Genomic DNA, 21033 nt, shown 5'->3' with positions numbered 1-21033 from the left:
CCTCCTGCAGAGTTTGGAAGCACGGCAAGGGGAAGGAACAGGACATCCCCCTCCCCACAAAGCCCTGGGTCTGTGACTGAAATAAATAACTACAATCCAGGTAGTGAGGAGGCTGCTACTAACGTGCTGCTGACAGCACGGGATTGCCGGGCTGAGGGATGTCTGCCTGAAAGCTCCAGGCTCGGGTGGGGGTGGGGGGCTTCTTCTTTTTCCTGCCAGCCCTCACCAGGCAGTAGGGATTTTTTTCCCCTTCCCCTCTCTGATAATAAGGACATCATCAGAAGCAAGATGCAGTGGCTAAGGGATGGATCAGGAATGGTGAGTTCAGGTAGCTATGTCTTTCTCTTGTCCTCTTATTGCAGTACTTTGCCAGGGAAATAAGCCTCCGTCCTATCTCCTGACTCCTCCTTTACTCCCTGTCCTTGAAACCATTGATCACTCTGTAGCCATTTTATGGACTCGGCATTCCCAAACTGCTGAGCAGAAGAGGAATTTTAAAGGAAAGGAAGGAGGGTGTGCATGGCTGGGGCGTGGGAGGGGGGAGCGGCGCTGGCAGGCGCTGGGCAAGGGGAGTCCGGAGGGCGAACCCGTGGGTTTGGCGGGGGGGAACAAAGGGTTTTCCAGGTGCTTGCATGTGGGGTGTGTGGGGTAAGAGCTGGGGACGAGGAAGGCAGGGAGAGGAGCAGCGGAGCGGGGCTGCGGGCTGGCGGCCGCCGCTGGGACCTGTCAGATCTGCCCCTTCTGAGGATGATGAGTTGCGGTGCGGGGGGAGCCGGAGCGTCGCTGCCTTTGCTTGCATCAGACTGTAAAACACTCCTCTGAAGTGTGGAGGCTTCAGGAGAGCAGTTGAAACAGTGACAGCTCTGCTTAATAAAGGAAAACGCTGCCAGTTTGCAGCGGTGCCTGGAGCACAGCTCCGAGGGGCTGTGTCTGCCTGGGGGAACAGCGGGAAGTTCCCCCATCACAGCAAGGGTCCCTGGTTCTCCATCAGAAACTTCCCTGTGAAGAGATGAGGTTGTTCTTGAGATCCTCCTCCCCACTGTCCCTCCTTGCTCAGCTCTGCTTTACAATGGCATTTCCCTTTGCTTTCCCCTCTCCGTGCTGGGTTTTGCGGGGGTTTTTGTTTTACCCTTCCCTGGGCTCATTCCATCCCAGCGGGAGCCTCCGGGCATTCCTGCGGGCTGGTCCTGCCTCCGGTGCCGGGCGGCGTCAGTGTCACCTGGCTCAGCCCCGTGTTCGGGCTCCGTTGGGGGCACCCGGCAGATGTTGCTGGCAGCAGGGATGCTTTGGAGCAGGAATCGCTGCCCGCTCTCTGCTGATGCCCAGCTGCCAGCTCCGTGGCGCCCTGCGCAGCTCACTCCTGCCCTCATCCCCTCTTCCACACTTCCACAAGCAGGAACTTAGCGGCTTATGCCTCGGAAAGACTGAAGCTGGTGCTTGGAAGCAAATGTGGGGGTGCAGGCAGCAGCCTGCAGCAGATAGTGAGTGTGTGTGGGGTCCTGTTTAAGGCTTGTCTGCACCCAGCAAGAGTTTGGTGTGGGGGGGTTCTGTCTCCTCCCACCCTCTGAGCATCCAGGCTTTCCTTCCCCCTGTCCCACACACCAGCACTTCTCCCCTCTCCGCCAGTGCCTAAGCACCACAAATCGCCTCTCGCCCGTTTGCCCATTTACATTGTCAGAGATGTCTGTACTGACAGAAAAGTGGGGATGGAAAGTGGCTCTTTCATCCTTTTTCCTTTCCTCCTGGGTGACTACTGAGCTCTGGTGCGAGGGGAGGGATGTGGTGCAGAGCAAACGGTTTTTCTAATTGACATAGCACAAGACTTGACACTTTCTTGCTCTCTTATCTTTCCAGCTTCCTTTCTTGCTGCTGGCAATAAGGGAGATTTTGTTATTTTGTTCTGATTAGCCTAATCTTTGCCTCCTTTTAAAGAGAATTTGTAGTGGTTGCTGAATAGCCAGTAATTAAAAACATCTTGGGGGGAAACTCCAATGATTGATTTTGAAGCAGGTACTACCCAGGAATTTCCCAATATTGCTCTTTCTAATAAGGGAAAAATAAAAGAAAGGGTGGTGGCTTCTGTATTTTATAGAGCAGTAGTTGAGGATGCTCCGTGTATCTCGAGATCATCTGGAAATAAGGGGAAAAATGATGACAAAACAAAGTAAAACCGAGCCAAATAACTTTAAATGCAGCAGAGATCTTTGCAGTCACTTGTGAGAGAGGAGCCTGGTTCCCTGGGGATGGAGGCTGCAGTCCAGGGATCCGATGGGTGCGCAGAGCTCCTGCTGGATGTGCTGCCAAGCCAAGGTCCTGGCCACGCCTGGTCCCTGCAAATCCTGCTCTCTCTTTGCAAGACAAGGCAGCCTGGTCCAGCTGGGCTGGCCAAATGCCAGCACAGAGCTCTGTTCCATCCAGTGCACATTTTATTTCCTGTTCCCATTGGTAAGTTGCTTTAATTCATAGTACTTAAAATGTTGGATCATATTGGTGTACCCTGCTATACAAATGAGTTACTCCACACCAGAAGTAGCTGCATTTAAGCAAGTCAGTGTGAATATTATCATCTCAGTCTACTGGCTGGAATGTGCTATGGGAATACAAAGTGGCTCAGTTTACTCCTAAGTGGAGATTGGATCTGTTCACACACATTAAGCTTCTGCCATGCAGTGAAGGACCTTCACCTTTTATTTGGGCCAGTTTTCACAAGCACTGAGTCTCTACTATGGATTTTCAGCTGTCTTTTTAAATTCTGATACTCTTTTCTGTGTATCAACTAGAGATCAGGAGTAGAAATGCATTTTAGAGCATCCTTGGACTTCGTTCTACTCGGGCACTTTGGTCTAAACCTAGATTTTAGACTTATTGCTCCCAAATTCTGCACAGCACTGGTTTATTCAAAGTGCTGTTTTCTGTTGCTCTCAGTGCTGGGTTGGGTTAAAGGATCAGACCTGCTCCCTTTCAGAGTTAATCATCTCTAAGAAGCATGTCACTTATGCTTTACGAGTGATAGTACCTTTTGTTTTCCTGGCAGATGGCTCTTTATTCCTAAATCAGCCCCTTAAACCTACTATTATTCCATAATATTAAGCTGTCGGGGCTTCTTTTTTTGCTCCTTTGCATATGCTGCTTTCTGTTTCTTAAACAATTAATCTTTGCCAATTATGCTGGCATCCCAGGAGGGTATTTTCCATGCTTCATTGGTACTAAGTTGCTAAACTCCTCTAGTATCAGTTTCTAACCTAGAAAGATGAAACTAATTGTCATTGGTCGTGATGAGGATAAATCTACACATCTGACGGGCATTGGGAGCATGATAATTATTTCGTTAGGCATTCCTTGCAGAGAGTATTGATCCAGCATTATAATCAAATGAGTTGGTTCAAATCATGCTTAAATACAGCCTTTTCTGGAATGGCTTTTTATCTGACAAGGGCAGAGCTTTTCCCCAAGCCTTTGGCTGTGGTATAGGAGAGACAAGTGTACATATTCCTTGGTATTTCTCACATGGGGTCTGCTTTTGGCCTTAACGCTGTGCCTGTGAAAAGTAAAGTGAGCGCAGCCATTGGCTTCAATAGACACAGAGCCCCAGCCTTTTAGTTTAGTTTTTTTCCAGGCACATATAGCCATATTTTGACAGTGCATGTTGTTCAGATATTTAAAACCAATCTGTTGTTGATATTTTACATTTCTGTCACAAACAAAAAGTGAGCTATTGTAAGTTATCACAGCTTAAAATATACTGAAAAGGAATTCAGTGACTAAAGGGCCAGCTACTGCAAGCGGGGATGTTCAGCAGCAGCCAGAAACCTCCTTACATTTTTCCTTACTGATTCTTCTCCACTTGTCAGTCTGCACGTCATGGGATATTTAAAGTACAGAGACTATTTGTACTCCAGAATCCTAAAAAGCTCCGTGTGAAGTTGGGAAAAAACAAGTGGAAGGAAGCAGTTTGGGTCCCATTTTCATGTTTGAAAGTGTGGATAAGCAAATGCAGCTGGTGGAGAGAAGCCAGGATGGGACGGAAAAAGGATCTTGCAGTATCTAGGCATTAGGGAAAAATGGGACTTGGAAAGGCTCAGAGCACCCTGGACTCCTGCAGAGATCAAAGGGAGCAGAGAGCTCTCTGCTCTCACTGCAGTGACCTGTGCGCAGAGGATGCTCTTTGGGCATCTTCTCTGCAGCCTCAGCCAGGAGCACCTCTTCCCATAGGAGAGTCCTTATGCAGGTTTGTTCCTGTTCATCCCAGGATGTGTTGTCACTGAGGCTGATACTTGGGTTAAAGGAGCTCTGCATGCACTGGAGTGTTCCGTGCATGCTGCGATGCTGTGGAGCTCCCAAATCCTCAAGCCAGTCCTACCAAATGCATTTCTGAGTGGGGTTCTTCTCACCCACATGGTTCATGTTCTGTTCTCCATTTCACTCCCAGTTTGGGGCTTCTTTAATTTTCCATTTACAGTCTCCTACTAGTGCTGCTGTAAGAATACACAGTAAGAGTCCAGGTTAAGAAAGAGTTGATGTTATGGTAATAAAAATATCTGGGTAAATACCTGATGCATGCTGAGGATTGCCCTTGTGTCAGTCCCAGCGGAGCTTGAAGGAGGCCTGACTAAAGCCCCATGCACAAACCATGGCTCTGAGCCCCAGTTCCTATGTGCTGGATAACAGACATGCTGGTAACTTCCCTGTCTCCCAAGATACGTCTTGATGATACATCAGAGATGTCTGGAAAACCCTTTGAGAGCATTGCTTGGAGTGTGCCATGGGAATGTGAGGCAGTATTTCACAGAGCATGGAGCACGATGCACGCACTGGGAAACCACGCACGCTGCGTGCTCACCAAGTCCATCTGTCCCTCCTGTGTGCAGGGTCTTGGTGTCTGAGCCCAGCGGGTTTGCACAGTGCTGGTTTAACTGTGAGGAACCTGATTCCTTGTAGCTACTCAAAGGGGTTTTCTTTTTTTAAATGCTTCTTGAAAAATCTCTGAAACGCTTCAAGCTGACATCTTAATGTATTTATGGCATTAACTGCTCCTGCTCCAGAATGGCTGCTCTGAATCTCTTTGAGCCTGGCTGTTATTTTGAACATGACTAATTCCCCGAGTGACTAAGCTCTTAGATAATAGGAGAAATTCATCAAGTTATCTCAGTCTCTGATAGTTTCTATTGTTATGAAAAGACATCTTATGAAAAAATAAATAAAGTTGCCTATTATGTAAGATGGGCAGGGAAAGAGAGATGAGTGTTGCTGGAGAATGGCAGGAGCGGCATGTCTGGGAACTGCTTTCAGGCTCTGAAGTCTCCGGTGTGGCCTGGTTGGGAGGGTGTGGGTGAAAAGTGAAGTCCAGCTGCTGGTCTGGAGCTCTGGTGAACTTCCACTGAACCCCAAGAGCTGCATTCTTATGTAGAGGGACTCCAACTTGTGCCTCCCCAGCTCTGATATGCTGCAGGATTTAGCCCAAGATAATGTTGGGTGTGCAGTGTATTACACCACAGCGCTGCTGTAGCTGTTTCCAGGTTGCTGAAGCTCTCGGAGCTCCTTGGAATGCCGTGGTTTGGCTGCCTCAGCTCTGTCCTGTTGGTGATGAACGTGCAGTTGTGCTTCTGGAGGAAGCCAGTGCAGCACCAGGTTCTTCCCATGTCCCCAGCATGGGGGACATGGCCCCCAGGTCTGTGTGTGTGATCCCTCACAGTGAGCGGTCCTTTGGCTCGTGGTGGTGGCACATTGTCACAAGCAGTGGGCGAGAGGCAGTGCTGGCTGCTCCTGCAGGCTGGAACGTGGCATCAGAGGGGACTGCAGCCTCGCTGCACGCCATCCCGCTGGGCTGGGTGGAATAGGAAATGAAAGCTGCTGGCATTCATTTGCCTCATTTGGAGGCAGGAAAAAAAGCTATAAACTTCTTTTTCCTTCTTTTAATGCTGATATTATTGCTGCTAAAAATGAGCATTTTATGTGCTGTTCATACAATGAGTGATATCCAGCTGGAATTCCTACTTCATTAGGTTGCCTTGCATCATTTTCTTCATTAAAAGAATGCCAGATTCAATAGGCTGTTCCCTCTCCTGTTTTGGGAGGCAGAGAGAGGAGGAGAACATGATTTGTATGAAATATATCTAATTCTCTAGGTTAATTTGTGTGAAGAACATGAGACCCATGGGTCAGCTTCTTAATAGGATGGTTGTTTCTTTACTCAATATCTTGACAAGGATAAACCCAAGGAAGCCAAAGCCAACAGCAGGAGAATGAGGAGGGCTGCAAGGATTTCTTAACCAGCTTCAGCCTATTGCATGAAGCAGGGCCGTAGCTTCTGCTCCCATCTGCCACAGCATGTCGTGACTCACAGCAAGTCATGGGCCTGTGCCTAGGCTCAGCTTTCCTAATAAATAGGTGGTGGATAATTCCGTATTTCCCTCAGCATAAGCTCAGGCTGACAGAGCAGCAGTAACAAGTTGAATCACAAGTCCCAAGGAGTGCAAAGCATCAGGGCTTCCGCATTCAGAAGCCTTTGTGCTTTTCCTGGTGCGCTGGGGCAGGGCCTGATGCAGCCATGCCTATAAACAGAGCTGATTATAACCTGGTCGGAGGAGAGGGGAGAGTCCTGGTGCAGGAGCTTCTCGCTGAACCCACCCCTTCTGCAAGGTCAGTCAGGAAAGGCACAAAGCAGATCCAGAAAGAGCAACTTCTGTTCTGCTTTCTTCCCTGTGTGGTTCCTGACATTGCTGTTCAGTACATGCATCATGGGTCATGCTGTTTCCATTCTGCCCAGCATCTCACTGCTGATGGCTGGACCTCTGCAGGCTTAAGCAAGTGAAAATACTCTGTTAGGTTTGCTTTTTAACTGCATAGGAAATGGGATGCAGTGGATTTCAAAGGACATTCCTGTGTTGTGGCAAAGCTGAAATACACTGTCTGCTTTTCACAGCAGAGAGCTTTCTCTTTGTGTCTGCAGCTGTGTTTGTCCAGGACAACTCTGGGGTTGGTAAGGGAGATTCTAGCAGTGATTCTTCACTTAACACTTTGGCCAGGCACGTGTTGATGTGCAGATCTCTGCAATTTAATGTCAGGAATGAGAGCAGAAGCACTGGAGTTCCTGTATGGGTTCCTGGAGGGAGCAGTGGAAGGAAGGGAATTGTCTTGGATTTCTCTGCTGTTTGGGCTTTGCATCTTTATCTTGTTCTCAGGCTCAATTGCAAGCCCAGAAGCTTGAGAAGTAAAATTAAGAAGTCAATGTCTGTGTATTCTTTTAGGCCATTTTTTTTCAGGCAAAAGAGAGCTTATGTAAGGATAAAATGCAATCTGGATTCGATGGGTCCTGTTAAACTGAACTTCATGGCTCCCTGAAGTGTCTCTCTGTGATGAGGGTAATTGGTGTCACTACATCTGACCTCTGCTGCATTTGAGGGGTTTTTCCTTTTCTGTTTCAAAACTGGGAGTCTCAGGTTACTTCTAGAGCACAGGCTGGGGTGCAGAACAGATGCAAGGAGAAGAGAGAGCACTTGCACCATGATTGCCAGGGGCATGAGATTTTAGTCTGTCTTAATGCTTCAAGTTCAAGTAAACTCAAAAATAGCAGTTCTGTTCTCGCTGCAATCCAGACAAGCACAATGAAATCCACCCCCAGACAGGCTCGCTCTCCATGCCATTTCTGCTCTGTGTAGTGTTACAAAAGCTATAGAAACTGATGATATCTGTACATCACTCCCCATTGTGGTTCAGCTAGTGCTGGGGTAGAGCCTTGCAGTTGTGTGTGTGTGGTGCAGCATGGCAGGATGTTAGCAGGGATGCACTAAGCCATGCTGGGATGCAGGTGTGCCAGGGTACCTTGGAAGAAGCATCTGGGTACCTTGTAACAACAGCGACAAGGTTTTGGCTTTATTTTCCCCCTCACAGCATCATGCAAGTGCTTTAATTCTTCAGCAGAGGAAAGAGCACCATCTGCTGAGATGCTGGTTCTGTGTGTAGAAAGAACCAGCATTAATTGAGGTCTCCAGATGTGGTCCAAGGTTAGTACCTGACATGTCACTGCTGCCCTTCGTTCAAGGGGTTCAGACCTGTTCATCTGGAACATGGTTGTGGTTAACCAGGGCTGATGTACAAGCATATGGCAACCTCCCTGGCCTACCTTTCATTGTTGTCTGGCCTTTAGTATTAAAATAAATGGTTATAAATAAATCAATCTCTGCACTGAGGCCATAAATCTGTTGTCTGTCACTTCTTGTTTTCTGAGATAAAAATAGAACTGGTGAGGAATGTGTAAGAGTTTACCTCTACAGCTTCCCTCAGCAATGTGTGTCTGTATATAGCGTATCTACCAAGGGTAAGGTGTAGAGGTCAGGGTGATGCTTCCCATCTTTTGGTGAAATTCTTATTTTTGTTTTCCCCATCTATCTTCTCTCCCATTTCACTGCTTTGCAGGCTCTCGACTTAGCCTTTTCTCATGCAGTTCCTCCTCTGAAGTCTGTTTATGCCTCAGCAGCTTTTGAGATCATCATTTTATGCTTCCCCACCTCTCCTTCTTCCCCCTTTGTCTCTCTGTAATTGTATTTTTTGTTAGCTCTGTAAATGAATCATTTCTTGTCTAGCTGTGCTGTGAATTTGCTTACTTGTGTTGTGTGGTTAGCGTGGATGATGCTGGAGGGAGCTGTGCTTGCTCCAGCCACCACAGCGCTTTGTTTCTGGTGTGTCTCTATGCTGGAGGACCCTTGAGCTGCTGTGGGAGGGAGGGCTGGGGCAGCAGGTGAGGTGGAATAAAAGCTTCTAAGGGAGATGTGTAGCATAAAGAAAAGGAAAAACGATGAAAGAAGGAAGTAGAGGGAATTACTGGAAGAAAGTCCCAAGTTGATGTGAACAGTGAGGAAGTTTTCCTGTTGAGGATGGAGTGGACAGGCAGGGTGATTGGAAAGATAATCTTTTAACTGCCAAAAATCTTTCTCCATACCTCAGTTTGGGTAAGGAACTTTAGGCATTTGGGGATTTTCAAAGCTTCCTGTGAAGCCAGTCAATGAACAGACAAGATAATGAAGATTCTTGAGGACAAAACTGCCCTTTGCAGCAGCTCTGCAGCTCATAGGCTGGTGCATCCCATCTGGCTGAAGGGTGGGATAAAGAGATGCCAGACCTGCTGTGAAGAAAAGGGAAAAAGAGGCAAGTCCTGGTTTAAGAAAATCTTTCTATTTGGAAAGTTAGCAAATAATAATCCCACTGGCCCTTAATCTCTGAAACCCTGACCTTAATTCCTGGCCAGATTTAGAAAAGAAATACTTAATTTGATGGTTTTATAATCTCTAATGGAGACTGTGACTCAAACCCCACGTGATGCCTGGCGGGGTCAGTGAGTGCGCAGCAGAGGAGACTGGGAATAGAGGAGCAGTTCCCATCTCCTGCACACACATCCCTGCTGATTGCTGCTCTTTGGGGCAGTGTTAACGCAGACTGAACTTCTCTCATGGTGAAATACAGGTCTGAGATGGGGCTTGTGCTCAACAAAGAACTCAAGCTGCCCATAGCTATTTCGCCCTTGGCCATGGTTCATCCAGTCCAGGCCAACACAACCATACTTTTATTCCCACTCAGAATCATGAAACTATGGGATTTGTTTGAAACTTTCCCTAATTCACTTAAAGATTCATCTCTTTTGGCCAACTGGTGTTGCTCAGCAGTTTTTCCAGGCCTGGCAGAGCTGGGGTCCCTATGCCAGGGCCCAGAGCTCCACTACAACAGCATTACTAGTATTCACTGGGTCTGCATTGCGGTTACAGATTTAGTGGTTCATTTTTGCAGTTAATGGAAGATGGTGCTGATGTGTTAGAAAACACAGATGCCTCTGCATGTCAAGAGATGGCTGCAGTGGAGGTTCATCTGCACAGGGAATCTGTGGCAGAACAGGGAATTGGAGCTGAAACCCCACAATGTTGTGGGATGATCCTGCTAGCTAACGTGGGGATGGTGTGCCTTTCAGTGGGGGTGGAATGTGGGATCTTTAAGCATTCAAATCGTAAATCCTCACTCCCGAGTAGAGCTGTATTTGTTCAGCTGGAAGTAGTGGGTTGTGCCAGTTGCTGGAGACATCCATTGGAGGGAGTCGTGGTCACAAGTCTGAGCCCAATGTGCTGCACACACATAAGGAGTGAAGAGTTGGCATCGGAGGCTTGCCTCAAAATTACCATGTTGTCATTAATGTTCTTGTAGGGGCCCTTCTGATTTGTCTGTTATTTCGGATATAAACATATCTATGTATGTGTATATGCAGGTTTTGTCTACATAAAGGTATAAGTGATGTGTTAGTGGAAGCCCTGGCTCCTTCCTTAGCTAATGTGCTGCTGGAGAGGTGCTGGGGTTCAGAACTGCTTTCTGATACAGAAGAAGCCAGCGCTAATCTTGCATTACTGTGCTCCTGCAAGATGCTGTAGTGTCAGGGCATGTGCTGTACTGGGAGGGGAGGTGGTATTTTATGTAACTGGAACAAATCTTTTCTTGTTCCTCAGCTCATTTCTACTGAAGGTTAGAGGAAACTTTTCAGAAAGCATTGCACGGAGTTAAAAACTCTGCGGTGGTTTTATATAAACCCCTCATGTGTAGGTGTTCTTTCTGAGGCTTCGAAAAGAAGGTATCATCCATTTTTTTAGTAGAATTAACATTTGGTACATGCAGAAGGCATGGCAAATTACATAAAGCAGCAAGTACTATTGGGAATACTGTGAATATCATTTAGAAGGAAGCTTTGATGCAGTAAATCTGTGCTGATCACTCTTGGTGGCTGATACACACACAGCTTTCACTGGATATTCATATGTGTATTTGAATGGGGCGCCGCTCATTCACATACATATGTATGTGGATGGGGCACACCCCGATCCTTTGGGGTGTTTGCTGTGAAGCAGGACAAGAAAGGAGGATGCTGTACCGGACCCGGGGCTGCGGCAGCTCCTGCAGCCGGGATGGGCACAGCCGCTGGTGACGCAGGAGCTGATGGTGGTGAGCAGGATCGGGGGGACCTCCTGCCTGCAGCAGGCAGGGGATGGCTCCACCGCCTCTATTTATAGTCTCTGCCCTCCCCTGTGCTGTGACTGGCTCAGCTCTTGCAGAGTGACTGCCTGAGACCTGCCAGGCACACTGCTTGTGATGAAATCTTCTTCTTCAGCTACGGAAGTAGCTATTGAGCATGAGTGGTAGCTACTGCACCTTTTTCTGGATATTTCTTAGGCCTCTGCTGCTTTTACCTGCCTAATTTTCACCCCCTCTGTCTATATGCAAAGGCTCAGCAGAATCTGCCGTGATACCCTGTGGTCATGTCCCATTTCTGGCATTAAGAGGACAGAAACAGCGCAGATCAAGGCGAGGGATGGGCTATGGCTGTGGAGGTGGCTGTAGACCCTCCAGGCTGCTGTGGGCAGGAGGAGTATCTTTGCTGTGCCTCCTGTATGAGTAAGGCTGGATCTAACCCAGGCTCCCTCTGTGCTCGTTTCAGTTCAGAGGAAAAGATGAACTGGTTGTAAAGATGCCTCTAAATTGGGGCCTGTTGTATGTTTTGGAGAGGTCACTGCTATTACTGAGACTGAAACTGGGAGTTCCTGGATGTTTGTGGGAGGTCAGGCTTGGCTTTTGGAAAATTGCCTGCATTGTTTTGGGAAAGGATTGTAACAGTAACAAATACTCCACATCTAATTTATGTTTTCTATTCTGATTAGTCTGAAATTGCATTAGACAGGCTGGCTATCCAAAAATGCATCCTTGATAGGAGATGCAGGTCTGGATGCTGATGATCAGGCAGATCCATCATCTGGGCACATGTGCTAATGGGGCTTCCTGCCTGGGGCAGAGTTCCAGCAGCTTCTTACCAATATACAGGTGAAAAATCACATTTCGCTGTCCTCCTGAGTGAGAAATTGTCCGCTTGAACAGAGCAGGGATCTTGGTTGCTGGGGAGGCAGCCTCTGGCTTTCAGTTATCACACTGAAGGAAAAAGAGAAGAAAAGGAACTACCTGATTAACCCAAACTGTTCTTATTTAACGGTGCTCAACACAACTCACCCTGCATCTGTGGGCACATCACAGCCTACATGTGCTACAGGGGGGTCAGAAAGGAGGAGGATGGAGCATAGGATGAGCATTGGTCTTCACAAGCACTGGGCCTCAATGGAGGCTGAAACACTGTCGCACCTCACCCACCAGACACTGTCTCTCCTTTGGTGATATGGGGTGGATGCAGAAGCCTGCTGTGTCTGAGGGAGCCCTCAGCAAGCCATAGAGCAGAGGAAGGAAAATGAAATACACCTTGCAGTAAGCGGCTGGGTTTAGTGTTGGTTTGAATGGTGAGGGGGGGTAGGAGCATAAGCCTGCTTGTCCCTTCTCTGAGTGCCCTGGAAGGATGCTGTGATGGGAAAAAGGCGAGTCAAATCCAGGCCCTGCCTGTTCAGGTTTAAACATGAAATTCCTCCTGAACTCTTGCTGTTTGCTCCTGGAGAACAACCTAAGAGCTTGTTTGGTGCATGTTGGCCTGTGTGTGACTGTCCTGGGTGTGTTCAAAGGAGCAGGTTTCCTAGAAGGTGCTGGTGATCAGCCCCTGTATGCACAATTCAGTGCTTAATGTACATGCATTGGCACCATTTCTGTATTTGTCTGTGGAATCATTTGCTTTTCCGAGCTGAGCACATCATTGTGTATGTGTGATGCTTCTCTAAGGTAACTGCTGGTTCTGGGATCTGAGAGCTATGTTTGGGATAGCAGCTGGCACCTGGACCATCAACCCTGGGTGCGTATGTGGATTCACCACAGGAATGAAGAAGGAATGAATTTCCCCATCCTGTCGTCCCCTGTACCCCCCTTTTATACATCTCTGTCTGTAAAACAGGAATTCAGTTTAACTCTTAACACAGAGAAGCCCAGTGCTGAGGCGAGAGGGTGTGCGATAGATTTATGAAGGGATGATGTGAATATTACCCTGAGCTAAAAAGTGATTCCCCTGCAGAATTCCCACGTTAAAGGCTCACAGCGAATTTCCAAGTCACCAGGGGCTGCCTTTTTGTTCCTTTCTTCTCCGCTCCCCCTCCTGCTCCCCTACCTGTTCTGAGCAGGCTCCCACCAGCACCGGCTCTGTTTGCCGGGGTTTATTTCCATGCGAAGCCGGGCGCAGGCGGACAGACGAGTCCCGGCGCACGGAGCAGCGAGAGCTGCGCCGCACACAAAGCCCGGAGCCGCCTTTCCGGAGCTCAGCGTTGGCATCCGCCGGCTCCCGGCCCCAAACAGCCGCAGGAGCAGAGGGGAAGAACCTACGTGCGTGGTGCTCCTGCCACGGCGGGCGGAAGAGTCGCATATTTATGGAGCCAGCGCTTCCTCCTGCGTTTGAGTGACAGCCAGGATCCCTTCACTGCCTGGTCACCGGAGCTGATTTGTATGCGCAAGGGTCCGCCTCGCTCCTCTTCGAGAGATGCAGCCGCAGCAGCTTGCAGAGCTGTCACACTCACACAGGCTCCTTATCTGCACTGGCTTGACGAATTAAAAAGCAAGCAAGCCAGCCAGCAAGAGAGAGACCGGGAGAGAGGGGGAAAGAGAGCGAGGGAGAAGCTTGCAGACAGCGCTCGCTTTCTTCTCCTAAAGGAAGGATTTTGCATCTTAAGTGCTCACGGGTTGTGATGATGCTTCACTTAGCGGGCTCCAGAATGAGCTAGAGACAGCAGATAGGGGGAGAAACTAAGCAGACCACAAAGCATTACGCGCAAAAACCAAAACCAGGAACAGTTTTCTCCTCTATTCTAGCATGGTGGATGTATGGACAGTCTTACAGAGCAGAGGTTGACTTCTCCAAATCTACCAGCCCCACATCTTGAACACTACAGTGTTCTGCATTGCACCATGACCTTGGATGTTCAAACGGTGGTCGTTTTTGCGGTGATCGTGGTGCTATTGCTTGTGAATGTCATACTCATGTTCTTCCTGGGCACTCGTTAATGGATTTTTTCTCCTGAGCTGTTGGGGGCTACTACTACTACCAGTAGCAATTCAACAAGAGAGCAAGAGCGAGCGCGAGAGCGCGAGAGAAAGGCGAGAGAGAGAGAGACAGAGAGAGATTGCTTACTGAGGGGGGAAACGCGTTGAGCTTCAACATGGCCTCGCTGTGATATGTATGACGTTGGTATATTATCTCTCCCTAAATCTTTTGTCATGTCTTGTCTTTTAAGTATGCCTGTAAGTGTAGCTGCTTTTGCCTGGGTTTTAAATGTGATAAATAATAGTAATCCATTCCTCTGTCATTCTGTGCTGGTGAGATAGAGCTGTTCCTGTTTAGTTAGAAGCAGAGTGAAAATATCTTTCTGTGGTAAGCACGGGCTGGGTTGTTTGCTTCCTTTAAAATAGGGGCTTCAGTGAATAAGAAGTCATTTTGTGTGATATTTCTAGCAAGCAGTTAGTGTGCAATGTCTGAGTAACCATGTAGCTGCCAGGTGAGAGGTGCTGGTGTTTGCAATTGAATTGAGCTCTGGATATTTTTAAGGGGGGGGAAGGGAGATGAGAAATCCTATGAGAGGATTAAATCTTTGCTAAAATAACATTCAGCCACAAAAAAAAAAAAAGGGGGAGAGAAATTGGACTTGATTTATCTGTGTTGCTTGATCCTCTGACTTAATTTCTCAATACTCAGCCCTAAAGCCTCCAAATTCTACGGCCACACTGATGTAGCTGCTTCTTTCTTTAAAGATGAGAGGGGGACTGAAACGTAGCCTGGTGGGGTTTTTTCCTCTTTGTATGTAGTTTCTGTCTCTGCACATTGGGAAGGAGGGATCAAAGAGGAAAGGGGGATGCATGCTTTGTTTTTCTTTGCTAAAGCAACAGATACGGAGGGGTTGGGGTTTGCTTTGATTTCTCTAGAGAGTCTATTTTGCCTTTCTTTCCTTCCCTGTATCTGTACTTGTGTGTGTATCTATAGAGTTTTTGGTAATGTATGTAAGAAAAATCTTTGCCCACCTCAAGGATAACAAGATTTTGAGACAGGTTCTTTGGGTGACTTTATTTACATTGATTTTCTTGAAAATGAAGTGCCAAGTTGTATATTACGGGCTTGGTGAAAAGGTGTCCAATAGTTAGAGGTCCTTCTGTGGAGACCAGAACTGCAATGTTTACTGCTTGGGAGCTGACAGGGGCTTCCAGTGGCAGTGCATGAAGTTTAGAGAGGACATGAAGGGAATGTCTGAAGAGAGAAATGGCTTTTCCTCTTGAAAATATGTCTCTGTTAGAAATGTTGAGAAGTTTTTTATGTATTATGTTTTATTTACCCCTCTGGAAAAATCAGAATTGCTCAAACCAAAATAGTGACAGTTTGGAAATGTTTCCATCTCTTGCTGATGTTCACTGGCATCATACTGCGTGTGATAATTTAACCAGTTCATGCTAATTCCAGCTGTTTGTTATTCATTTGATGTCCTCCTCTAATGGGGCAAACCCAAATAATCATGGAACTGATTGATAAAGACATGGCTGGAACTTGGAGACATGTAGTTACTGCCACGTGAGTCTGTCTGCTGCAAGTTAAATGCATAGCTGAGTTTAGGAGCTGGTTTTGGTCGGTGGTGTGGTTGGAAATGGAGTTAAATGCTGCAAATCTGGCACTTTCGAAGTGGCTTTAGCTGTAAATAACATTTCCCCGCGTGCTGGGGTGATGACAGTCAGCCCCCAAAGCTGACACGAAGGGTTTAGTGGCAGCAGCCCATGTTCATGGGTAGAAGACCCATTAGAAGCGCAGCAAAGACGCTCCAGTGCCTACTGGCTCCGTTTGCCCCTCTTCACTTGTAGCTCTCTGTGCAAGAGGCATCGGCTTCACTTCTGAAGAGACAGAAGGAATCTTCTTTTTATTAAACAAAAACTGACGGATCTGATGCTGAGGATGGTTTGGGTTGTTAAACAGCTCAAATTTGCTTTGTTTTCCTGTTAGCTATCATATGCCATTAGTTTTATAGGTTGCAGAATCTCCTGGAAATACAATAAATGAGCACAGAGCACTGTTAGCTACCGTATGTCATTAGTTTTCTAGGTTGCAGAATCACCTGGAAACAGGATAAATGAGCGAAGATCACCATGGAAAAGGGAATCAATCAAACAGCAGCCAACACAGTCCTTTCAGGGAGATGGTTTCAAGCGACACAGTGATTAGGAGGAATAAGGGTGGAAAAATGAGAGGAAAAATCCAAACCAAAACAAAAGAGCAAGTTAAAAATGGGATATGACCTTATTTTCCTCAAGGTTTGCTCTCTGGTATGAAGGTTTACCCTTCAATAAGGTTTCTATGAGGAACACACAGTACCTGACGTGGTTTTTTAGCGCATGCAAAGTGCATTCCTTGATCCGGAGCGTGTGCTTCTCGGGTGGTATTTGGGAGGTGTGTGTGTGCACAGGGTGTGTAACCGCATGTGTCGGGACCTGGTGGGACTTTCAGGTCCCTTGGTGGAACTATGTGTGTGCTCCTAGGGGATCTCTGCCCGGTGGATGCATGGGCAGGACATGGGTGCTGAGCGCGCTCAGCTTCCTGGGGAGCAAGCACTGGGTGAGTGGTTTTTGCCATCGTGGAATGTGCTTGAGAGAATTAATGTGACTTTATTACAGCTCTCTCGCCTGTTATCCTCCAAAGGCTGGGAAAGCCAGTTTGTGCAGAGCAATAGGAGCCTGAAAGTTTGGAGCAGAAAACTTTGTTATTGTAGCAGCACCGTTCCTGTTCTATCAGGCTTCATGTTGGGCTTCCAGGGGAAAGAGAGGAAATGAGCTGAACAGTGAGCAAGGGCTGGTCTGTGTTTCCCACCCCAGTCCTCAGTGGCCACCTTTTCAAACAGGCCTTGAGCCATCTCCCCCAGCCCCGTGTGTGTAGTTTTTCACCTCTGATTCTGCATTTCCCTCTGAGTTTTAACAGCTCAGTCCTTCCGGGCTTTCAGGAGCAGCTCCATCCATGCCCCTCTGCATGGGCAGCTGTTTGAGGTGACAGCGTTCCCGGTCACTTCCAGTAGATCCTCTATCTTCACGAGTGACTGTGCTTGTGAATTTCGGGGTGTAGATATTTTGCAGTGCACAAACACGTAGTGGAGGCTTCCTTCTTCCTGAGCTCTGTGGGACGATTTGGGTCACGTATGTGGCTGGTTGTGGCAGGGTTCCTGGGGGTAGGTCAGCCCCATAACTCCCCCCATCAGTGAACATTGAGTTCTTCATGTTTGTGGGGATGCTCAAGCCCAGGGCTTGGGAAGAGGGATCATTCCTTTAAATGAATCCAAGCACTGACCCTCTGGAAAATATGGCCCCAAAGAAAAAATAGTCATTTGTATGCAAATAGCATCTTTATAATGCATAAAATCTCTTTCAGTGATTGTTCCTGTGTATTTGCTGAGGCTGGGTGATAGGAGACGTGCCTCGCTGTTTGTCTGCTTAAGCAGGATTCAGTGTTATTTGCCACAGGATTCATGGAAATGCCTCTGACTGTATCATAGCAACCCTGTTCCACACAGTCCATAAGAAGTCCATTCCTTCCGAGCAGTGAGCCGCTGTCTTACAGATTCAGCCCCCTTCTTGCCATGGGAAAGGTGCATTTTCCCCTCTTTGGGTGCTTTGAAAACAGCATATGTGTCAGGATGATCCCTGCCAGTCCTGTGTCCCTGTGATTCTGATGCTTGCTTTAAGCCTAATACAAGGGATCCCTTTTGGATTTTGAAAAGCTTTCTTCCCTACCCTGGCTATTCCCCACCTCTGTGTTAAATCTCACACAACAAGTTAAAAGGGGGCCGGGGCAGCTCAGAGGTCTCAACGTGGTGGCGCTTTCCTGCCCTTCATTTGGATTTTTGCCCAGGATGGCAGCAGCACGGCACTCGCTTCTGCTTTGTAATGAATGAAGATGTGCCCAGTGCAAGCCCTGCTGTGGGAATGCAGAGGTGCTTTCTCATCCTGTACGTGACTGTTGCTGAGGGCTTCATGTTCACCTGACTCCTGCCCCCATCACTTTGCATTATGTGCTTATACTCCTTTTTGGATCAGGTATCAGTACACAGCCCAGCTGATGTGTGTAATATCTGAAGGGAAATTGTCCCAAATCCATGTAAGTTTTCTTTGGTTTTGTTTTAATTTGTGCCTGGAGCCCCTCTCCTGTGTTGTTCATTCCATCTTGCTGTCATCCTTTGGTTGCTGTATTTAAGGAATGCTGGTTGTGAGGGGGAAGACCCGGTGCTCTTTGTGTGCAGTGCTTGCGTGTAGGTACGTGTCATGCCTGTGCTGTAGCTGTGTGTGCTATATGTTGCTCACAGTAGGGAGGGAGGCTTTCTTACTTTACATTCACAATGTGTCTCTTTCTCGGGGGGGGATGATGATTGTGCTCAATGTGCATCTCCAGTGAAACGTCATGAGAGCTATTCTGGTGAGATGCAGGGATTTGTCTCTTGTATGTGGACTTTCCAATGACCACAAGTTAGGAAACCTCAGGAAAACTCCCTGATGTCAGTCACTGGGTAATAATTGTCCTGTTGTGCAGAGGGTGCTTGGCCAGGGGTTACAGCAGTGGCAGAGTTCCTGGCTTTCCCACTGATTCACTACATGGCCTTGGGCATGTTCTTTCACTACCTTGTGACTCCTCTTTCCCAGCTCTAGAAAAGGAACATCACCCATTATTGAGGCATAGCTGAGACCCATCAGTTCCTCGTTTTCCTTTTCTGCTGTGTTCTGCAGCCATGGAGCGTTGTTGTGCTGCTCAGGAGGCAGGAATGGTGGCTCTGGTGGATGTGTGTGTGCCCGTGTTGGCACAACTATGTGCAGCAGGACTTTGCCTGTTGGAACTGTTGTAGACAGCAAGCTGTGGTGATTGATGCTTCTCACTAAAAATAGGTGCTCTGGAGGAAAAGCTGCTGGAGGAGCCATGATTTATTTGTGTTTAGTTTATTGGTTATGGTTGCATTTCTTTCCTGAGTAGAAATGAGTCTTAATCTGAAAGAGCCCACAGATGGATGATTGCCTCTAACCCTGCTGTCCTCACCAGTGAAGGACTATGCAGCCTCGACTGCTTATCTCCAGTTTTGTGGAGTATTCCTGTGTTTTGGAAGCACCACACTGGTGGCATGTTCACTAGGACAGCCGAGCTCAGGGCAAGAAGCTCTCAGAGCTCTCCTGTGATGATTGTGTTGGGCAGGCCTGAGAGCTTTGCCACCGGAACTGAAGAGGGCCTAAAGGGGTGAAGGAGCACCTGCATGGAGATACTTAAAGAATTAGGTCTGGATTTGGACTGATTCTGCTTTATTCACACAGCAAATTCCACAGGAGTGTTCTTCCATCACAGCTGGGGAAACTGAGGCACGCTGTGGTCAGAGGGCAGTGTGAGGCAGGGAGGAGGTTAATGCTGCAGCTGGAGCAGGAGCTTTGGGGGGATTTGGGAGCAGACTCCAAGAGCAGAAGGGTCTGTCCATGCCTCTGTGTAAGGTCCCATGTGGTTTAGCTCCTGCCCCTTCTTTAGCGTCAGCTAAGATGTGTATAACGTAGTGTACAGATTCCCGGCAACGCTGTGCTGCTATTTCAGGCAGCATCTCCAGCTAAGTGAAGCAGGGGCTGCACTGCAAGCTGCTTTGCTCTGGGATCCTGTGGAAGTCTATGAGCTGTTCCTGTAGCCCTGTCGCCTTCCCTAGGACCTGACCAGGAAGTCTGCGCTCTTGCTGCAGGGCAGTGGAGACTGTAGATGGAGCGAGTGGTGCTGATGGGAGGCAGCATGCCTGCCTGTCCTACTGCTGCTCAAGGCTATGGCCTCTGTCCCCAGCTCTGCTCCCCTGTGTGACCTTTTCAGAGCAGGTCCTGCCTGAAATGATGAGGATAACTGTCATCGGGTTTGCCACATGGGCAGGGATGTACCTGAGCATCCTGGACATGCCCTGTGCCACCAGAGCCAGGCATCAGACAAACATCCCTGAGGTTGCTGATGGGGTTCGTTTGCGTCAGTTCCCTCTCGATACTCGGGATGTTTGACCAGAGGGTGTCTATATTGACCAGAGGGTTAAGCTTCTGGTGCCAATTCCTGGGTCGCTGTGGGGCTTTATGGGAGCTCGGAGCTTCTGGCCATGAGGGGGGTTGCAGCTCACGCTGGAAAGATGCCGGGAGAAGAATCAGTCAAAGCACGAGGATTTTGAAGGCAGCAAAGATCCAAACCATGTGTTGCACTGTTTCTTAGGATTGAAAAATGCAGCATAGCCTCAGCTACACAAATGTAAAGTAGAGAAATACCCTCAGGGTCAGTCTCATACCCACTGATAAGCAGTAGGACAACTTGCTGAGTGTATCCGTAGGAAAGTTTTGTCAAGGAAAATTGGTCCAATGCTGGAATTATCAGAAAACAGTTTATTTGAAAGGATTTCTATGGGCCACATAGCCTGTGCTGTTTCTGATGTTTCCACTCTCCTGTGTTGTACTCAGCGTATCTGAACAAGGTTTTCTTAATAGGCAATGCACTGACGTTTCTGTTTTGATACAATTCTTTCTTCCTGGCTCGATAAGGTGCTGATTAATTTGATGCAACTCTCTTCCCTTATCTAGTTGAGCTTCACAGTTTTAGTATAATCTAGGAAAAGTGTGATCAATCTTTAATGTTTGTTTTTCAGGTTTATTCCAAAGCCTTTTGGGCACGTTGGATGTTTGGTCTTTTGTGAAGTTCTCAGCGAATAAAGTTTAAAAGTAACAAATATAGACAGAGGGTTTGAATCCAGATGAAACGCTTTCAAGTGTCTGTAAAACAAGAAAGAGCAGCCTTTAAACAGCAGCTCACTGATGTGGGTTTAGGTATTAAACTGGAATTGTGTTACTGTAGTGCTGCACACAGGCAAAGCCGGGTGCTTGAAACACAGAATATTAATGGTGCCTGCATGTAGGAGTGTATGTTTGTGTGAACCTATGTGATACAGGGGGAGGGAGAGGAGGACTCTTCTCTCTCCGTAGGCACCTATAGAGTGAGGAGGGTCAGGGGCAGCGTCGCGTGTCTGTGCCATTGAGAAGGGCTGTGGGGACATAGGGTGCTGTGCTCATGCTGAAACAGGTGAGAGG

General features: G+C 47.8%; 2 protein-coding genes across 4 annotated transcripts in view; both read left to right on the top strand.

Annotated features, from left to right (window-relative positions):
- Positions 1-288: 288 nt before the first annotated feature.
- ARHGEF9 (Cdc42 guanine nucleotide exchange factor 9) overlaps positions 289-21033 on the top strand; it is a gene marked incomplete at its 5' end in the record, with an annotated part of 106868 nt that continues 86123 nt past the window's right edge. For all 3 annotated transcript variants that reach the window (XM_080624769.1, XM_080624768.1, XM_080624767.1), the window contains one exon: positions 289-318. In XM_080624769.1, coding sequence (XP_080480895.1) covers positions 289-318 — 30 coding nt within the window. The remainder of the gene's footprint in view (positions 319-21033) is intronic.
- On the top strand, positions 13768-13947 carry LOC308224791 (uncharacterized protein; the record flags this gene model as incomplete). Its single annotated transcript, XM_080625002.1, has 1 exon — positions 13768-13947. One exon carries the CDS (start codon positions 13768-13770, stop codon positions 13945-13947), a length of 180 nt encoding a protein of 59 aa, XP_080481128.1.

This window comes from Psittacula echo (assembly GCF_963264785.1).
Source record: "Psittacula echo genome assembly, chromosome: 8".
In the NCBI taxonomy this organism is placed as follows: Eukaryota; Metazoa; Chordata; class Aves; order Psittaciformes; family Psittacidae; genus Psittacula; species Psittacula echo.
Note: the sequence above shows the minus strand (reverse complement) of the source record. Positions and strands in the feature narration are given on the sequence as shown.